At 44.5% G+C, this 18,738-nt stretch overlaps 2 protein-coding genes and 2 long non-coding RNA genes across 4 annotated transcripts; 3 read left to right on the forward strand and 1 right to left on the reverse strand.

The window, feature by feature from the left end:
• The first annotated feature begins 81 nt into the window (after positions 1-81).
• Positions 82-7,839, forward strand: LOC130527096 (uncharacterized). The gene is made up of 3 exons (XR_008950935.1): positions 82-6,264; positions 7,047-7,179; positions 7,652-7,839. It is a non-coding gene; the product is annotated as an uncharacterized LOC130527096 (long non-coding RNA).
• A 1,188-nt stretch (positions 7,840-9,027) lies between these two features.
• Positions 9,028-11,037, forward strand: sfrp2 (secreted frizzled-related protein 2). Its single transcript, XM_057035223.1, has 3 exons — positions 9,028-9,529; positions 9,713-9,793; positions 9,968-11,037. Exons 1-3 carry the CDS (start codon positions 9,028-9,030, stop codon positions 10,270-10,272), a joined length of 888 nt encoding a protein of 295 aa, XP_056891203.1. The 3' UTR covers positions 10,273-11,037.
• Positions 9,790-12,235, reverse strand: LOC130527095 (uncharacterized). The gene is made up of 2 exons (XR_008950934.1): positions 11,411-12,235; positions 9,790-10,268 (listed from the first exon to the last, which is right to left on the reverse strand). It is a non-coding gene; the product is annotated as an uncharacterized LOC130527095 (long non-coding RNA).
• Positions 12,236-12,434: 199 nt separating this feature from the next.
• tnip2 (TNFAIP3 interacting protein 2) lies at positions 12,435-15,483 on the forward strand. The gene is made up of 6 exons (XM_057035218.1): positions 12,435-12,896; positions 13,349-13,651; positions 13,733-13,813; positions 13,969-14,214; positions 14,299-14,415; positions 14,502-15,483. Exons 1-6 carry the CDS (start codon positions 12,579-12,581, stop codon positions 14,793-14,795), a joined length of 1,359 nt encoding a protein of 452 aa, XP_056891198.1. The 5' UTR covers positions 12,435-12,578; the 3' UTR covers positions 14,796-15,483.
• Positions 15,484-18,738: the final 3,255 nt, after the last annotated feature.

Consider the following 18,738-nt stretch of genomic DNA (forward strand, 5'->3'; position numbering starts at 1 on the left):
AAACGCGCTCCTGCCTCTTCACAGAGATCAGAAGGTGGGGAAAAAAGATCAGTCGGCAGTTTCAGGTGAGGGGAGGGGTTACAAAATGGAGGAAATGATTGTGATATTGTCAGTTTAAGGTGAATTTGTTGGATTTACCACAGCAAAGTAGCACAGACAGGATTAAAAATACAAATGTACATGGAATTACAGTGTCCAGTATATAAAACCAGGCTTCTCCTATAGATTTGTGGAGGAATTTCCAGAAATTTCAGCTTTCTGTGCCTCTGTCCTCTGTGCCAGTCCTGGAACTGATCTTGAGTTCAGCTTGAAAGAAATCTTTCCATATTCCAGGATTTTTCAGGGATTAGACTGTTGCTGCAGGGTGGTGTTTGGGTATGCAAGTTTAGCAACCTGGCAAATCAAAATAAAGCTTCGATCCTCCGGCACATGATCTCGTTGAGGCTTGGATATCGTAGAAGCTACAGAAACATAATGAAAGCGAATGTTCGTGCTGTAATAAGCTACTCATGCTGTTGTTATTTTCCAGTTTAGTGTGGTTTATGTTGTGTAGCATCTTCCTTAAGAAAGATCCTTGTTGGAGCTCGACTCCCAACAGGTGGGATTCGTGATGAACAACAGATGTTGCATTACAATGTTAGCAAGGAGGAAACTCAAAGCTTCGCTGTACCTCTGACACCAAATGTAAACCACAGTCAGACTGTTGCAATTACATTAAATTAGATTTTGTACTGGTCAGCGCTGGAATATGTGAGGTAACTTCTTCAACGGTAAATGTTAAAATATGCCGACCACGTTTTTTGTTTATCCTCTTCTTTGACTTTAAGTACTCAAAACCCAAATCCTTCATGACTGTTTTCATAAAGTTTGATGATAGAATTCGTCGTCGCCCTGCAATTTTCTCCTCCACAGCTCTCTCTGCCAACCAAGTGTAGCTTTAATTCCAGTGGGGCCTCAAAGGGCCTTGAATTGGCTCTGAAACCAACAGAATTGTACAGGGGTCTGCGCCTGGGATGATAGAAGGTACGGAGAGATAAGGATACAATTAAAGCCAGCTGGATTTTGTCCCACAATCCTTGGCTCTTTAGTCAGACGGGTTTATCACATCTTTATTCCCATCCTTATGGGAAATTTGGTTTAAAGCAAAGCCCGTGAATTCATGCTTGACCACAGTTGACGAGTGGTGATCCAATAAAGATAAGAAACGTAATACCGTTTTGACATCCTAATTTCCCCCCTTTCGGGCAGGAGTGGGCAGACCTGTTTGGAAACCAGTTGATACTGGTTTCATTCGTGCCTGAGATATGAATGTAGATGTAGCAGACGTGCTAATGTTAAACCCACAATGGGCGCTCAATGGATGCGATGTAAGAAACAAGGGTCCAGATTTTTGCTGGCCTGGACAAATGATGCAAACAGCAGTTGGTCATTTGTTGGGCGGCTCCATTAAAATTCCTGCCAGGTGCCGTGATGGAGAGCCCCTCAAAATAAAGCACAATTATATGTGTCGCCCCCTGGTGGTCTTCGGTGATAAATCTACGCCATAATTTCAGAAAGGATTGAGCTAACAATTAGGAAACAATGTTTTACTATTGTTATTACCGGGATGTTTTTGTCATCATAAAGAGGATGCGTTTTGCTTCCAAGACTCTACACTGTTTAAGTGACGGCAGCAGCGTCTTGGCTCCGCCGACCACCTTTTTGGCAAAAACATGAATCACCTCCGCCATCATAAATAACCACTGAGGCCTCCGACTCCAAACAACAAACATGTGTTCAGAGTCTTTACGTTTTTTCCAAAAATCGTCTGAGTTGTGTTTCTGAGCGTTCCTATAAACACCGTCACACAGAGAGTATGTGTTACGCTTCATTTGGAGGCCGGAAACATGTTTTTAGTTTTCTCTCTCTCGCTCTTCCATTGTTTTTTTTTTCCTCTGGATGCAGTTTTGAAAACAGAAGAAAAACGTTTTGACCATCACATTTATTTACAACAAGAACTTTTTTTCTCGACCTCAATAACACATCAGGATGCTTTTTAGCTAAAGGATGGGGACAGGCCAACTGTGCTGACCAGCGCTTTACCCGGGGTTTTATCAGAACCATGTGGGCTATTCTGTCTCATTTTCAGACGATTGGCAACGTGTTGGACAATATATGACTGAGTTGTTTCCCACGCCTGGTTCTGATGGAAGAGAACACAGACAGATGTTATGCAAAATCCCTTAGCAGAGCGACGCAAACAAAGATTTAAAGATGTCGTTTTCTGCCTGATGTCTCTTTATCTTGGATCTGCGGCAATAAGGATGTTGTTATTTTACGAGAAATGTCACCTTTTTGATTTCTTCCCCCTTTTCGTCAAGAATTTTCATGTCTGACACAGCTTTCTTGATTTGTGGCATTCCTCAGGGTTCTGCCCTGGAACCAGTATTTTTTCCAAACATTGGAGTCTTTATATGCCTCCACTTTTGTTGTAGGCACACACACTATTAGTATTGTGCATATTTCATCCTGCTGTAAGGAAAGTTTAAGTCGGTCTTCATTCACGCACATGTGAGCACAAACACACACACACTCGCACACAGATTCACCAATGAGACCACTGGAGAGAAGGAAAAATAGCTCTGTAGGTGGAGGGCAGAAGAAGGAGGGTCAAACAGGCTTTTGGATATAAGAAATTGCCTCAAGCATCACATTTGGGTCGAATCAAATCAGTGATGTTTTTGGCTACAATATATAAAACAGATGGACCAAAATGGGATGAGCCCAAATCCTTTTTTTTGGGGGGGGGTAGACCATTTGCAGTGAAGAAGTTGCTTTCTGTTTAGTTTAAGGTGATTAATTTTTGTTCTCTCTGCCATTTTGTCTGGTTTTGGTCATATTTCAACCTCTGCCCTGTGTGTAATATGAGGCTTATTGATTTAACTGCATGGCTGAGTGCGAATGTCACAGTAGAAGAGTGTCTCTGGATGAGCAAAGTCGTCTCACACCCTCAACTGACCTCTCACCCCACAGGAAAGCAGCGGGGTTTGAAGTGCACCAAGGGGGGGCTTTTGTTTTAGCCACAAGGGTAAAAACATAAAGGCAGGTGCTCCACTCTGGGGCCTCCCCCTCCCCCAGGGGGAGGAACCCGGTGCTCCTGTGATGGATGGGTCTGGCTGGGATGCCAGAGTCCACAGCAGGGGAGGGACCATCAGGGAACAGAATGTCAAGGTTGGCCCAAGGGTCTGGATTTATGCACCAACCTCAGGTTCACCCAGCACTGTCTGCACAGCATCGACGTGGCGGCGGTGACAGCTTCCCTCCCATCCAGTCCAAAAGCGACGCGTCCAATTTTGTCGTTTGGGAGTTGGATCAAAAGGCTCAAGTGTCAAGTTTTGTCCAAACTTCCTTTATTCACTGGCTGCCCCTCAACATGGGTAATACCAACTCTAAACAGTAATTTTTCCCCCTATTAACATTCCCAAACTCTGCCACCAAAGTGCTCCAAACCTCTCCACCTTCCTCCATGAAACACTCCAACCAAAAACCACCAAACCGCAAGGACCACATAGACAAAAGGAAACGCAGGTGGGGAGTTGCACAGGTTCAAGGGCTGAACTGCGAAGTCTCCATCGGTTAGCTCAGGCTAACACCAAGATTCAGACGCAAGAGTAGTTTTTTGATGGGCCTATTAGTGCCTTGGCTCCAAGGTTGTGTGTGTGTGTGCGCGCGCGTGCGCGTGTGTGTGTGTGTGTGCGCGTGCGCACGTGTCAGTGCAGGACCGGCCCATATGGAGCTCATTTTAGCTCCTAAATTTGGGGATAATCTGAATGTAGGAGCATAATGAATGTGTGCATTTAGACAATTTACCTTTAAATATATATATGGATATATATGCTATATTCTACAGATACATACAAATGTTAGTCTAGTACGTCTAGTAGGACTTAGTCCTGTGACAGGAAGGTTATTAAGGAGATTCAGCTGTGCACTAATACGTACGGATAAGATCATTTGGATAGTTGTTTCTTCACTTGCAATGACAGTTTAAAAGCCACCGATAAATACAAGAAAGTAAAAACTGCTTTTATGAATGGTTAATTAAGATTGACTGAACCCTCATGCGGTGAGGAAACACCTCTTTGCTGCTCTTAAGCAACAGAGATGGGTAACTTTTAGAATCTTTTCATGCAAACAGTGTCAAGGAAAGCGTTTTAAATAAATCACAATAACAGTTAATAGTGGTAATTAGGTTATTCAGTTGCTGTAATGATTATATGCAGAATTACTGTACTAGCAGCATGAGACCGGTTATTACCCTGAACTTTTTATTGTTAAATGTATCCAAGTCTTCTAAACTGCACAGACGCGGCAGAACAATAGCTCGTCTGCGATCTGGCAGCCAGACTTTTGCTTTGTTTCTCGTCCAGTGTTGTTTTATGAGGAGATTGACTGTAATTTATAGGCAGGCAGATTTTAAATCCCCAGTTCTTATTGCTTGAGTTGCAGGTTGTTGGCATGGAGGCGTATTTCAGACAGTTCTGTAGAGCTCAGAATGATAGAATAAAAAGTCCTTGTCTGCTGCCAGTTTAAGATACATTATGGCATTCCGCTCTTTGATTTTAATCCAGGAATAATGGGAAAACTGGGCCCTTTTGGAGGTGAAATGCTGATTATGTTTGTCAGGGACGTGAAGTGCGCTCACTTTTTGAACCAGTCAGACTGCAGATGTTTCTCCACATGCAGGAAAATAAATGTTGGTGTTTTTTAGGTTTCTGGGCTGGTGGGTGATATTAAACCTCATTCATGTCTAAATGTTGGAACAAATTCGGCCGGCAAAGCCACATTAAAGCGAATTTATACACAAAGAAATATGACTTGACTGCACTTTTACATGCACCACACAAACATGTCATAGTTTTCCACCTAATGTATAGCGCCAGCTGGCTATTTGAGAAGACAATGAAGCCTTTGTTTCTAATCTGTTTAAACATATTTCATTTTAATGCTCCTTCAGTAAGAGAGGTTTTAGTTTTCATGAGAAAACTAAGATGTCAACCCGTTGTATCAGGAAAAGCAGCCTCATCACGCACCAGCATCACTAATTGGAATTAATTTGGTAGTTCCAGAGAGTCGTTGAAATTGGCAAATTTGAGAGTGATGCTCCTCTTTTCATCTGTCCTTCTTTCTTTCTGTTTTCCTGAAGAGTTCCTGGATCTGTTCTCCCTCCTCCCAGCTGGACTCTGCAGGTTTATTGTTCGCTGCCGGGGGCTTGTTCCATCGCGCTCTGCACGCCATCGGCCAGAAATCGTATGCTCACGCGCGAGGAAGCGTAACAGTTTTTATCTACACAATTGGCTTTTTTTTAAAAAAGAAATACATCATGAAATGACATTAACTGATGGTTAAGGTCCAAAAGAATGACAGAGTAAATATAACCATTACATTTTTTGTGAGCTTGTTCATATTATTATTATTTTCCTGTTGCTGCAGCTACGTATGCAGCGGCTAAGGGTGCTAACAGCAAATGTAGCAAACATTTTCACATTTTAGATGGTAGAAATGTGGCGAACAAACAAAACAATGATGAATACATACTAAACCTGCACAGTTTTCATGTTAAATCTTTTAAGAATGACAGTTCAAGCCTTTTTCTGATCCACTGCGGGTCACTGCGGGTCACTGTGGGTCATTGCTTCCATCGCTAAAATTAAGAGGGTAGTTAGTTTTTTTTCTTTTCAAACACACAAATTCCTGCGATGAAGGCATGTGAGATCACATATCACAACACCAATTGTCAAAAAGACAAACGATCCGTGACTTCTCCCGGGGCGGTAATTCGTTCATGACATGAAAACCTTTGCGGGATGGGAAATAATTGGAAAGAAAACAACAAACCGAGTCCAGGAAATGAGCAATTTAATGATTGAAAAGAAAATCTTTACAATTTGTTGCGTGTGAAAAAAAAAAGTTGGCAAAGATTCTTGAATGGCAGCCATCTTGTTTCTAAAGATGAATGGTCTTTCATTCCTTTCACAGTTCCAGATAAACACAGAACTTCCTGGACAGGAAATCACTCAAAACCTCCTCAACAGGTAGAGTGAATGTACCTGTTTTCAATTCTTTGCATGCTGGTTTTCATTCTCCTGCTCACAGAACATCTTTCAATGTATCGCGGGATTCAGCAAAGCTGTCACATTAAACAAAGAACCGCAACATTCCTCTGGTGAGGAATGCAAAGGTGGAGAGGGGCACCGAGGACTCTCCATATGGGGTGCAGATCAGGTACGGGTCACTCGGAAACACTTTTCTGAGCCACTTGTGCTAAAGTTGTAAAAAGTGCCTGCAGAGCCCTTCACAGCGTGAGTCTTGCAGAGTCAGTATCAGTCGGGGGGTCAAAGAGCAAGAGGATCTTCTGGTCTCTCTGATCCACCAACATCCTGCGGACATAAACCTGTCTGACTCTGTGTTGCCGAGTCGTGCAGCAAAAGAATGACTCTGTCTTTTTCGCCTGCGTGGCATCGCAATCAAGCCGTCGCTGCTTCACACAGCCGCGCTACTCAAACGTCGCCTTTATCTTTGTTTACATCTTAATATGCAACAATGCAGATGGGTGTATACACACCTAACAATCTGGACGATTTTACAGGTACGCTAAAGCACACGCATGAGTACACCAGTTTCATGGAAACAGATGCGCCAATCCAGTGCACGCTCTTCTAGTATAGATTTGGCAAGCCCCGAAGTCAGCCAGAGCACATCTACATGTCCCACAGCTGCTCTGGAACCCCATACTGAGTCAATTACCCCTGTACAGTGGGGCCATCAGTTACGCCAGCAGGCATAATCTATACGACTTTGGGGCTGTAATGGGATTAATTTCTCTTGGCTGGAATAAATTCCAACCCCAATGTCAGCATAAGAGGACGTGATTGAAGGTAACAAGCTCATTAGTGCACGTCGAGACGATGTTCGGGACTTTGTCACTGGCTGTTAAGGAGCTCGAGAAGATAAGTGGCTTGAACAAGGAAGCCTTATTTTATTCCTCCTTCTTTCTTTTCCTTCAGACACGAAGCATCTTTACAGCATCTGAAGGAGGGTTTCCGCATCGACCGGCCGATTCAAATAAGAATTGATGGCGGCTCACAAAAGGGTTCTGGGTTTGATTCCAGCTCAGGCCTTTACAGGTTCTTCCTCCAGGTAAGCCCGTTTCCTCCCACAGTCCATAAACATACACAGTAGTTCGACTGGAGGCTACAAACTTCCCGTAAGTGTGTATAGTGTCTGTTCAGGGAGTATTCCTCCAGTCTGAGCACACACACACACACACCACACACACACACACACACCCGTGACCCCCGATTAGGAATAGGCAGGGGTTAACAGGATGGATGGATGGAAATTCGACAGGGGCAAACCTTTAAACTATTGTAACCAGGTGGGCAAGGCTGGGCAGCCTGTGTGCATAAAAAAGCTCCAGTTTGTTTCACATTATGGCAACGCTGACGACTTTGATGCTCTGATGCGCCTTTGACTGAGGGATTTATAAATCGTTGCGAACATTCAATAAATTGATTCCTTGAGCATTTCCACTGGGGTTTAGCTCTGGTTTGACCCTGCGCAGCACATTATGTGATTGTTTTTGACATGAGCCCCACTCTTGATTTTCCAGGGGAAGAAGAACAAGAAGAAGAAAAGGATTCAATGGGGGGATGGGGGGTTGAGGAGAAACGGTTAACTGGGCTGCAGATGGACCACAAAGGCCCGAGAGACTGTGTCTCGTCTTCACACAGGGATGTAATAAGAACCCACCAGGGTAACGAAAAGCACAGGCCTGGGATCAGTTTACTGGCCTGAAAGTGTCCCGTTAACAGAGATAGTATGTTATCTTTTGGAGTGAAGCAGTTCGTTAGCTTATATATGTGTATATATGTGTATGTGTTCCATATGTGCATATACATCCTATCTGGGATGTATGTGTTGGAAACCTGCGTTTAACCCCCGACCGCAGGCGCAGATTAGTGACCTACGACTCCGCCATTAAAGTGACGGGTTAACTGGGGGCTGGAGCCCTTCACTGGCTAAATAAGTGTTTCTACAGACATCTGAATAGAAAAAACACACTTTGAAGAGTAGAGGTTTGGGAAGAGACCCCCCACCACCACTACCATCCCTTTAATCATCATCTGGAAAGGCAATAACATTTACTAAACAATGGCCCATTCTGGTCAGATTCATCTGTTTACAGGAAGACTTTCGATTAGCATGTTCCTGCTTCAGAGTATTTAATTCTGTGAATATGAAGCACTCGCCGCCTTTATAAAGGGTTCTAAAGTTTTGGGAATGTATGAAAATATGTTTGTAATTTAGGCCAAACTGGCTCCTTTAGCATGAGATGCCACAATGGTTCTTACCAAAATTTCAATCTGAAGGAGGCGACTGTCTGCAGACCAGACTGGAGCCCGGGGGGCTGCAGAGTGGATGGGATCCAGAGCAGCAGAGCAGCGGAAGGCAGATTTGGTTTCACCCCTGGGTACTTCAGGTCTGCGTCTCACACCGGCAATGTGTCACCTTTAGGAATGAACCTGCAGAGCTACCCCGAGGATTTCACCACTGCGCTCCCGAATAATGGAAAATGAATGATGCAGTGAGCTGGAATAAATGTTCCCGCTGACAAAATATAACCAGAGCGCGCGGCTCTGAAAGCCAGATCGCAGCCATTGCGCACGAGATTCATTAACATTTCCAGATTTCCATTAAATATGAGAATACGAGATATAACTAGTCCTCAAAAATAGTTGTGAGGGCCATGTGAGATTTGTGAGGATTTGGGTTTTTGGTTGAGACAAACGTGTTCATAATTTGACACCTGATAGAAGGAAATCAGTGCGTTCTTTACGCGCCACAGAGACTCCTCCCAGACGCGCCTTGGGGAAAACCTCCTGTTACATTAGGAGCTGATCCCTGACACAGGCTTCATTTCAGCTGCCTGATGCTCAGTACCTCCCGATTAAGTCTCTTAATATTCTAGTTTTACGCGCACGCAAAATGAGAGCCATTATTTCCACGACGACTCTGTTGTGGGTGATAACGATTCCCTGCGCTGAAGCGATCCACGGATTATACAGCTTTAGCCAGCATGAATTGTTCTACAAAAAGAGCAACTGCAAGCAGATACCCGCCAATCTCCTTCTGTGCCACGATATAGAGTACACGGAGATGCGTCTCCCGAACCTGCTCGGACACGAAACCATGAACGAGGTTCTGCAGCAAGCTTCGTCGTGGATCCCTCTGGTTCAGAAGCAGTGCCACCCAGACACCAGAAAGTTCCTGTGCTCTCTCTTCGCTCCCGTGTGCCTGGATGACTTGGACGAGCCCATCCAGCCGTGCAGGTCGCTGTGCGAAAGTGTCAGGAACAGTTGCGCGCCCGTGATGTCCGCCTTCGGCTTCCCTTGGCCAAAGATGTTGGACTGTGAGCGTTTCCCCCTCGACAACGACCTCTGCATACCGCCGGCGACGATTGACAACTTTGTGCCAGTCACCAAAGAGGGTGAGCCCTGTTAAACTGGGATTTACCCGTAACAACCGCTAAATGAATATGCGCTTCTCCGGATTATGTAATAGTTTGCGCCTGCACATCTCTTGTGTGTCTATTCTACAGTTGTCAGCAGTGCAGTGTGCATTTATTCATATTGATGATGTTCAGTAACAAGTATTTGTATATTATTTGCAGTCCCCAGGGTGTGTGATGCCTGCAAGGAGACGGAGGAAAACGACAATGAAATAGTTGACAACCTGTGCAAGAATGACTTCGGTAAGTTTGTATTTATTCTTTGAGACAGTGAAGGTCGACGTCAGGGGCTGCGAGGGTCAAGAGGATGAGGCTAAACGCGCCAAACAGTCCGAACTGTGACCGCGGGTTCCGTCTCTGTGCGTAAAATGCTCCCACCTGCAGCATGTTTCACTGCTGTTCTCTGTTTGCACCAAGCTCTGAAGATCAAAGTCAAGGAGATCTCCTACATCAATGGCGACACCAAAATCGTACCAGAAACCAAGAGCAAGACCATCTACAAGCTGAACGGCGTGACGGAGCGGGACCTGAGGAAGACCGTGCTGTGGCTGAAGGACGGGCTGCAGTGCATCTGCGAGGAGATGAACGACATCAACGCTCCGTACCTGGTTATGGGCCAGAAGATGGAAGGCAACCTGGTCATCACCTCTCTGAGGCGCTGGCAGAAGGGACAGCGAGAGTTCAAGAGGATTTCTCGAAGCATCCGCAAGCTGCAGTGCTGAAAGAATGTAGAGGGAAAAGTATAATTTCTCTTTTTTACAATTTCTCTAAAGTTGAAATAATGGTTCCCGTCCTTGTCGCTCAGTAAAGGCATCGACTCATCATCCCTATATGTTTAAAAATGTGCAATAGCAAAAGATTGTGGAAAAAGAAAAGCATATTTACGCGGATAAAATAATAAATGCCACCATCTATTTCCAGTTCCATCCCATGAAATCATCATTCAAATGCCTTAATATCTTCTATTTACAAAACAAACACAGAAACACAATGTATTTTGTCACTTCTGTCGCCTAGTGGTCAGTTACAGCAAGTGAATTATTTTGATTTCAGTTCAATAATTAGTTAATTGACATCAAATCGAAAGTAATAAAATAAAAACGAATAAATTGCTTCAATACAGATTCATTTTGAACCATTTACAAACGAAACTATAGCAAACTTCCTAGATAGGTTAATGCATCCAAAGACGAAATCTTGTACTATTTTCTCAAACAGTGAGAGATGGCGACGTATATTCTCTCTCGGTTCAGTGGGCTTTTGTACCTGAATCACGGCATCATTTTCTAGCACAGTAATGCATATAATATGTTTGTACTTCATAAGTTCTTATTTCATCTAAACATTTATGTTAATTTTCGGTTTGCATCTTCTTCATATTATTATTATTATAGAAGTTTTGTCGTGTTTTTCCATGTTTGTGAGTGCAATGTAAAATATTTTTGAAGCGTTACTGTGTAAATAATAAATGCTGTCTTGTTCTTCTATCAGGATTTCAACTATTAAAGGTCACCAACATTTTTTTGATATATTTGCAAAATAATGTAAAATTGGTAAACACCGCCCTCTAGTGGGAGCTATTTATATCTACGCCGTAAAGAAATTGCATCACATTTTTATTCAGTCACGTGTTTTACGTATTTTAGTTAAGGCTAAAGAAAGACATCCTCTTACTTTTATGATTTACCAAACGACGGTGATAATGTCCCTTTTTTTTTCTATTTCCACGTTTACACAACCGCTTGGGTGACCTGACCTCTACATCCTAACCACACCACTTGCTGGGTTCTTTTATAGCGAGTCCCCATGACAACTGTCGCATGGTTGTCACATGTTGGTATTTCATCCGCCTCTGCTCACCTCATGAGGTTCCATTGTGGTTGATATAGAAGAACATGGGGGGTCCCGCTGTCCTCCACTGAAGATGAAGCCTCCTCCTCATCTTCATCATTATTAGAGAGGTTTAAAATTACCTACTTGCTCCTCGTCTGTGAGGGATGGTTTATACACCAAATGACAATCATCTAATACTGATAAAAGCTAAATTAACTCTTTGTTTCAGTTCAACATGTGTGTCAATCACTATGTAATACATTTAATTTTTACATGTCCATGAGAGAGACAATGTATCAGAAACTAGATTACAGTTGTTCAACCTCACAGTTGTGGGAAAATTCCTGCTATCATGAGGTCATAAGGGAGTTTATGCCAAAAAGTATTACTATGCTACAGTAACAGATGCTGTCAGAGTTCTGCTTCCAAAATTTCAGAAAGCAGAAATGTCCCATGGGGCAGTTAAAAACCATATTGTCCGTAATGCTGCGTCAGTGTTGAACGGTTGAACAATCCCGCATCGTCGGTGCGGCCCAGATCTCTTATCAGGACAATTCAATTACCGTACATCATAATGAAGTTGGCTTTATGGTGCCTTCACGGGACCGGATGATTCACGTACGCGGGGGATTTCAACTCCAAATGCACAAATATTACGTCTGACGGACAGGATAGGTGGCTTTTTAATAGCGGGGAATTCACGCTTTGGATCTTAATACATCGTTTTCCGTTCTCTGTGAATTACAATCCCCAGAATCTGCGTATATTGAGAAGGATTCGTGACTACTTTGGCCAACTATACCGAGTTGAAATTACGCCTCGCGCTTTTACACTGACTTTACGACGGTAGTGAAGGCAACGCCGCCAATAGCCTTTCGCTTATTTAAAAAGCGGCTAAAATCTGTTTATGCTTCTATTTTCTCTAGTATTCTTTCCAACAGTTTACCATAACGCTTACTACCTCCCAAATACGGACTAAGCTGCAGAACTGTTCGTGCTCGGTTCTGACGCGGTTTGTCCCTCTAAAAAAAACTCCGCGGGAAGTTCCCTGTAGGAAATCCCCTCAGACTGTTCCGGGATATTATTCTCGAATCTGGTGCACCAGAGCACCTCTGCTCAGTCCTCAAGACTCACGACCTGGAGCCTGCAGGAGTCAAATGCCTGACCGGTTCTAAAAGAAAAAAAACACCTAGCAATGGATAAGGAGAATATAAATGACGAGCACGACGCCCCGAGGGACAAACTGCGGAGTTACAGCACGCTGAATTCTCTGTATCACGATACGCAGCAGGAAATCGAGCTTCTGAACAAGCAGATTCAAGTGAAGGACAACATCATTTCAGAATTAAAAGTCCGGTTGGGACGGTACGAGAGCATCTACCTGACGGCGGGGAAGAACGAACCTGTGGTCATCGGACCGTCCAAGTGTTTGTTGGAGAGTCTGTGCAAAGAAGTATGGAATCCACAGCAGAAGCTTAAAGACATGGAGCAGAAATCATCTCGACAGGCAGAGGTAAATATCTGTCTTTAGAAGAGCGCACATACACACAGCAAGAGCAGGTTTGCTTTCTGTAAAGTCGAGATGATTGTGAAAGTCTGGTGTACAAAATATACAACTATGACCCCCCCCACCACCACCACCACCACCACCACCACCACCACCACCACCACCACCACCACCAGCACCACCAGACGGATGCGCACAATGTTCAAAAGAATCACTGCACTTGTGTCTATAGCCAATGTGAGAACATATTTTAAATCTAAATGCGATAGAGCTCATGAGCTGAAAGGTAAAATTTGAATAAACTGTTAAAAGAAATGTGAGGTGAAAAGCGTTGCCACGAAAAGTGACAGTTTGCCTCATCAAAGCTGTATTTATTAATTTAACTGGTAGACATGAGCTTCCATTCGATTGCAAACAATGAGGCCCTTATGCAGTTTATCCCTCGGCCATCCTTCCAGGAAATCGAGCGGTTAAAGGAGCAGATCAGGGAGAAGGAACTGGAGCTCGAACGTGTCAAGTCTCAGCCGGGCCACGAGAAGGACCAGGAGATCCACAGGCTTCACTCTGCCTTGGTGGAGAAGGAGCGCTGCGAGGCCACCAGGGCTGTACTCTGCTCCTCCCTGGCAGAGGAGGCTGACCAGCTGCGGGTCCAGCTCAGCTCGATGGTGCAGATGTGCCAGAATCTGCTCATCAGACTGGAGACAGGGAACGATGGTGGAGGCACGACGACGGTTGTGGCGCAGCAACCAAGCGCTAAGGCGGTATGTGTGACGCTCGGATGTGTGACTGTTAGCTCTGGGCTTTCCGTGGACTTTCTTCTTACTCTTCCGTCATATGTTCAGGCATCTGAATTTGATGGAGTTAACATCAAAATGCGCGAACTGCAGGAGGAGAATGAGCAGCTGAAGCAGCGTGTGGCCTATGTAAGTCTACTGTGGAACAAGACATGTAAATAAGTGGCAAATAAGACCTGAAGAACAGGAAATAAGCTTTCTAATAGTAAAAAGGGAATATTAAAGATTAAACCTCACCATCAGGTTGTATTGGCACACAATGTTAATCATTAATGTCTTTTTAGGTGCAGAATCTGAATTCACAGTGGCAGAAGTACGACTCCAGCAGGCAGGACTACATCCGAAGTTTATGCCACAGGCCAAAGGAGACGCCCAGCCTGGGTTCTGTGAGCACCGGGATGCTGCATCAAGAGATTTCCAGGCTCAACAATTTATTGAAAGAGAAGATGAACGAGTGCGAGAGGCTGGAGAGAGAACTGGAGAGCACAAGGAGGCAAAGCCAGGAGCGGATGCAGACGCTGGAGCAGCAGGTCAGTAGCCGCAAGGTGATCCGCCTCCATCTGGGATGGTGCCGTTAGAGAATGCCTAACAGGTTCTGGTTCTTCCTCCCTCAGGTGTTTATCTATGAAGAAGACTTTAGGTCCGAGCGCGCCGACAGAGAGCGAGCGCACGGCGAGATAGCGGACCTGAAAGAGCAGGTTGGTCAGTTAAGACGGCAGCTGCACAAGCAGGTGAGTCCACCAATAGTGGCTGAGCTCAGTGGGCTCCATTGGCACAAGCCCGTCCAACCCTAACAGCCCGACTCTGATGTCAACAGGGAGCGGGGAGAGAGCCCAGGGAACTGATCCCCGTCTGTCGGGTCCACATCGGACACAGGATCACCGCCAGGCGACACAAGGATTCCTCGGAGCCCGTTTTGAGGAGCACTGCTGAAGTTCAGCAAAAGCCCGCGGCGTCGGTGGTGGTGGCAGCGGCGACGGCGGAGGAGAACCTGACCTGGCACGGAGGCCACGGGCTGTCAGATCTGCAGTGCCCCCGGTGTCTGGCCACGTTCAGCGACAGAGAGACCACGGAGTACCTGAACCACTGCGAGGAGTGCGCCAAACTATGAACCAGAAAGACACGCGGACAATAAGGCCAAAGCAGCACTACACAGCAAACAACGTCCGTCCAGCGGAGTTTCCTGCTCAGACATGAAGGTGTTTGGACACAACGGTGCGAAGCTGTGCAACACCGAGTTCCCCTGTTGCAGCTGAAAAGTAGTTTGTGAGGCTTTTTAAAAGCAGAAATTGGGCCTCCAGCGCGTTCTTCCTGCCAGCCGGTTATGCTGGTGGGGGAGACGTTTCCTCTGCAGTACATCAAATGTCAAATACCTCAAGTTGCACTTTATAGTTATTTAGCCCCAAATGATTCAGGACTCATACGATTAAGAGATTCATGCATAAGCTTATTTTGGATCTATATGACTCTTTTAATCACATGGTGCTATTTGTTTACTTGTAACTGTTATGTCTCTGTAACTTATATATTAATGGTTTGAAACTAAAATTGTATTTATGCGTCGACTGGAAATGGTAGAACTTTTTTTTCTAGTGCAATTTTTCTATGAAAGCCATGTTGAATTCCAGAGAATGCTTCTGGGATTTAAAAGCTGTTAAATATAAAACAGTTGCTTTGGGAAATTGTATTCAAAGACTGCGTCCCTAACTGACAGTATGCCTATTTTTACACCTAGTGCCTTTTTTTTCCTGAGCTGGCACATTAAGTACATTATTTTTGTAATAAAAACAGTCAAAGTATCTCCCTGGTGAGGTTTGTGTTTTCCAGGATCGCTGGACCACAAGCGTGTCGATGCTACTGAAAATGTCTGTGCGTGTCCGTTGGGTTCACGCGTGCCAGCTTGCATGTTCTGCGGAAACTCCTCCTTGAATGGGCACGCCGCCATGGTCACAGGCGTGTGTGCTCAGCTGTTGCAGGGCTGAAGTAAACACGGCAGCGACGAGGAGCTCCGGTTACATCCAACGGGCCCAACAATTGGCCTGTGGGTCAGGGGGGTGACTTCAGCACCGAGCAAGGGAGGAGGGCTGTTGTCGCTTCGACACCACCGAGGTGAATCACATGTCATGTGTTTGTTACAGGAAGTTGGACATCCCCTGCTCTTTAGAAGGAAGTAGACCCAAAAGAAAGACACCAGGCTGTTCTGTGTGTGTATTTGTGGCTCTTTTAAAACAATTTCTTCAGTTAAAACCTGTTGTTTCACCTTAGAAGACTCGTATTTTATAAAGCAGAAACTGGGGCATGCTTCATGTCAGTGCTGTGGCTCCTCGCGCCTTTTACTTCCTGTTTGCATAGAGCATCACACAGGCCCGACGCTGAGACGATAACCACAAAACAGGGCAGTGTGTCACCCAACTGTTCCGTCCTTAAATGTAAAATAAAATGACATGACCATTTATAAGACACTTACAAAGGGTTCAGTCTAGCGCCTCACTATTAGTTTATTTATCTACTACTTGTATATTTATGTGTTATCAGTCAAGCTGAGTGTTGATTAAAATAATCTCCTTTAAAACTCCTTGTTTCTGCCCACCTTCTCTTCTCGATAAGTGCCAGCACTACGGTGAAAAAACTTCATAAGCGACTGCGACGAGGCCATTTGAAATTTTAAAAAAAAATCTCCTCAAATCACAACGTAATTCTCATCAGCGAGCGGGTGTGACTCAAGCATCCAAGAATGTGAATGCCCCATTCAGCATCACATGCTGCCTTACTCATCAGCAGAGTAGGGGGTGACTGGGGAGGGGGGCGTTTGGCCGATTCCCCAACCATCGCTTCCAGTTTTGACTTGAAAGGCCAACACGGTGCTGCAGAAAAAACGCACAGCCTCCAGGGGATAACCCCCCTGTCAACACACCCTCGCAGAGGCAGCAGGGTCTGAACTTGGACACACACACACACACACACAGATATACATAGAGTTCTGCCCACAGATCGGAGAGAGGAACGAGTGGGTCACAAATCCCCACCTGAGTGACTGGGAACTTTTCTAAGAAAAGAACTGTCAGGTGGTTGTGGTGGTAGAAGAGTAACCTTTTCTAAAAAAAAATTCAAAAAATAAAGCATTTCGAGGCATCAGGAAGTGGTGGTGTAACGACACACACTCTCTAACCAAGACAGAGACTTCATCCAAACAGAATGGATACACATAGCCTTTAATCTTTTGTCCTAAAAGAATGGGAATTTCCCGCCATCTTAAGGGAATTCCCAAAAAAAAGCAAACAAAGCTATTTGGAAATGTAGGACTGTTGCCTCGACCAGACTTTCTTAATTGTATTTGTAGGTAGGTGGTTCCTGTGGATTCTTGTTTTAAGGTATTTAGATGAGGAAGTCCCAAAGTTTCAGCCAACAGTATTGGAGCCAGGAAGTCAAGAAAGGGGCATTCCCTCCTCAGAAGCAGGTCTTGAAGAGGTCCAGGAAGTCGACGAACCTGTAATTTGTTGTCAAGTGACAAGAACATCTGATTCAAGCGACTTCTTCCATTTTGTGGCCTTTCCCCCCTCATTATTATTAGTAATATGCTAACTGTGGCTAACTTAGCATTCTGCAAAACGTGTAAGTTTACGCCTCCTTCACCAGTGGGTGACACACTAATTCATACCCGAAATTAAATTGAGTCACGTCTGCTCGGATTTTTTCGCCTCCTCTTTGAAACATTTAAATTTGTAAATCCCGGTAACTTTTACCAGTGAAAATCCTTAAAACATCCACTAAAAGGGACAGTTAAGAGGAAGTAGAAAGCAGTTTTAACTCACTTCCTCTTGGCTTCCAGACAGTTGACAGTTCAGGGCAACCTTGTTTTAAAAAGGACCCAAAACTGAAAACAACAGCCATGCATAGATTAAAATAAAAAATATTGTATCTATTTACTAAATGTATTGTTGAAAAGTGTTTTCCTTTCTTTTAATTTAAGGGAATGAAATTGAATTGGCTCTAAAGAATCATAATCCCAAGTGATTTGTGAACTACATTTGACTCCAAACAGAAGTAGAAGAGTCAAGGGAAGTTATTGAAAAGCATGATGTAAATGTAAATTCTAAGGGTTTTTTTTCCTGGAGAGGATAATTAAGATTCTGCATCCTGGTCATCAGTTTCTACACGTCATTTAAAAAAATCATACTGAAATCCGAGATTACTCCTTAATCCACTGCTGTCAGACCGGTGCACTTAAAGACCTGTGTGAAGTCATCTCAGTAAAGCCGAAGTGTGACCTCATTTTACCGACTACCTTCAGGGAATGTACTTGATTTCATAAGGGCTGAAGGTTGACTTTCCCTGCTTTGTCGAGCACGTTTGAAATGAGGTGGCATGTAAATGACCGAGATGCCCCAAAGCTGCGACTTTCTTTGTGTTTTCAGAGATGAGTGAAACTTCAGCCTGACGTGGCTCAGGATCAGTGGCCTTTCAATGAATACCGCTCATCAGATTTCCCAAAAGAAACACGTCCCAACCGAGACGTGACCGAGGTGCAGAGAACAGATCCACACACTCCAGGACCCCTCGAGCAGCTTGTTGCACCCGTCCTCCCCGTCTGTGCACACACACACACACACACACACGTGTCGTTCCAGTCATTGTGAAAGTGGTTTTTCTTTGACTTCATCTGTATTTACATTCTCGAAGACGCCGTTCACTGCAGGTGACGCTTCGTCCGCCACCACGCTTCACTCTCGAGGGGTCTTTTCTTCACCGATGGAAGGATCCCGTACTCCTGCCGTTGCTAAACTCACCTTTCTGTGCTACATTTGCCACATTTTTTACAGCATATGTTGCAGTTTAAATAAAACCAGCCATCAAATGCTGCCCTGGGAGCTCAGCCTAAAAGGTGAAAAGGTCACAGAAGGAAACCTGGGCCGATCGTCTGCACCTCAGTCACATGTGGTTTCCATCACAGCCCCATTGGACCGGGGTTCAAAAAGGGCGAAAATGTTTGAAAATTGCTTAATCATGGCTAAAATCTGCGGGTAAGAAAATAAGTTTTGACACAAGACACATAA

The sequence above is a fragment of the Takifugu flavidus genome, chromosome 6, assembly GCF_003711565.1.
Source record: "Takifugu flavidus isolate HTHZ2018 chromosome 6, ASM371156v2, whole genome shotgun sequence".
NCBI classification, from domain to species: domain Eukaryota; kingdom Metazoa; phylum Chordata; class Actinopteri; order Tetraodontiformes; family Tetraodontidae; genus Takifugu; species Takifugu flavidus.

Excerpts from the sequence above, each read along its gene's own strand:
- sfrp2 (XM_057035223.1), top strand. The coding sequence starts at position 9,028 with ATGAGAGCCATTATTTCCACGACGACTCTGTTGTGGGTGATAACGATT. Across the intron at positions 9,530-9,712 it reads TGTGCCAGTCACCAAAGAGG|TCCCCAGGGTGTGTGATGCC; the intron begins GTGAGCCCTGTT and ends TATTATTTGCAG. Across the intron at positions 9,794-9,967 it reads CCTGTGCAAGAATGACTTCG|CTCTGAAGATCAAAGTCAAG; the intron begins GTAAGTTTGTAT and ends GTTTGCACCAAG.
- tnip2 (XM_057035218.1), top strand. The coding sequence starts at position 12,579 with ATGGATAAGGAGAATATAAATGACGAGCACGACGCCCCGAGGGACAAA. Across the intron at positions 13,652-13,732 it reads AGCAACCAAGCGCTAAGGCG|GCATCTGAATTTGATGGAGT; the intron begins GTATGTGTGACG and ends TCATATGTTCAG. Across the intron at positions 14,416-14,501 it reads GACGGCAGCTGCACAAGCAG|GGAGCGGGGAGAGAGCCCAG; the intron begins GTGAGTCCACCA and ends TGATGTCAACAG.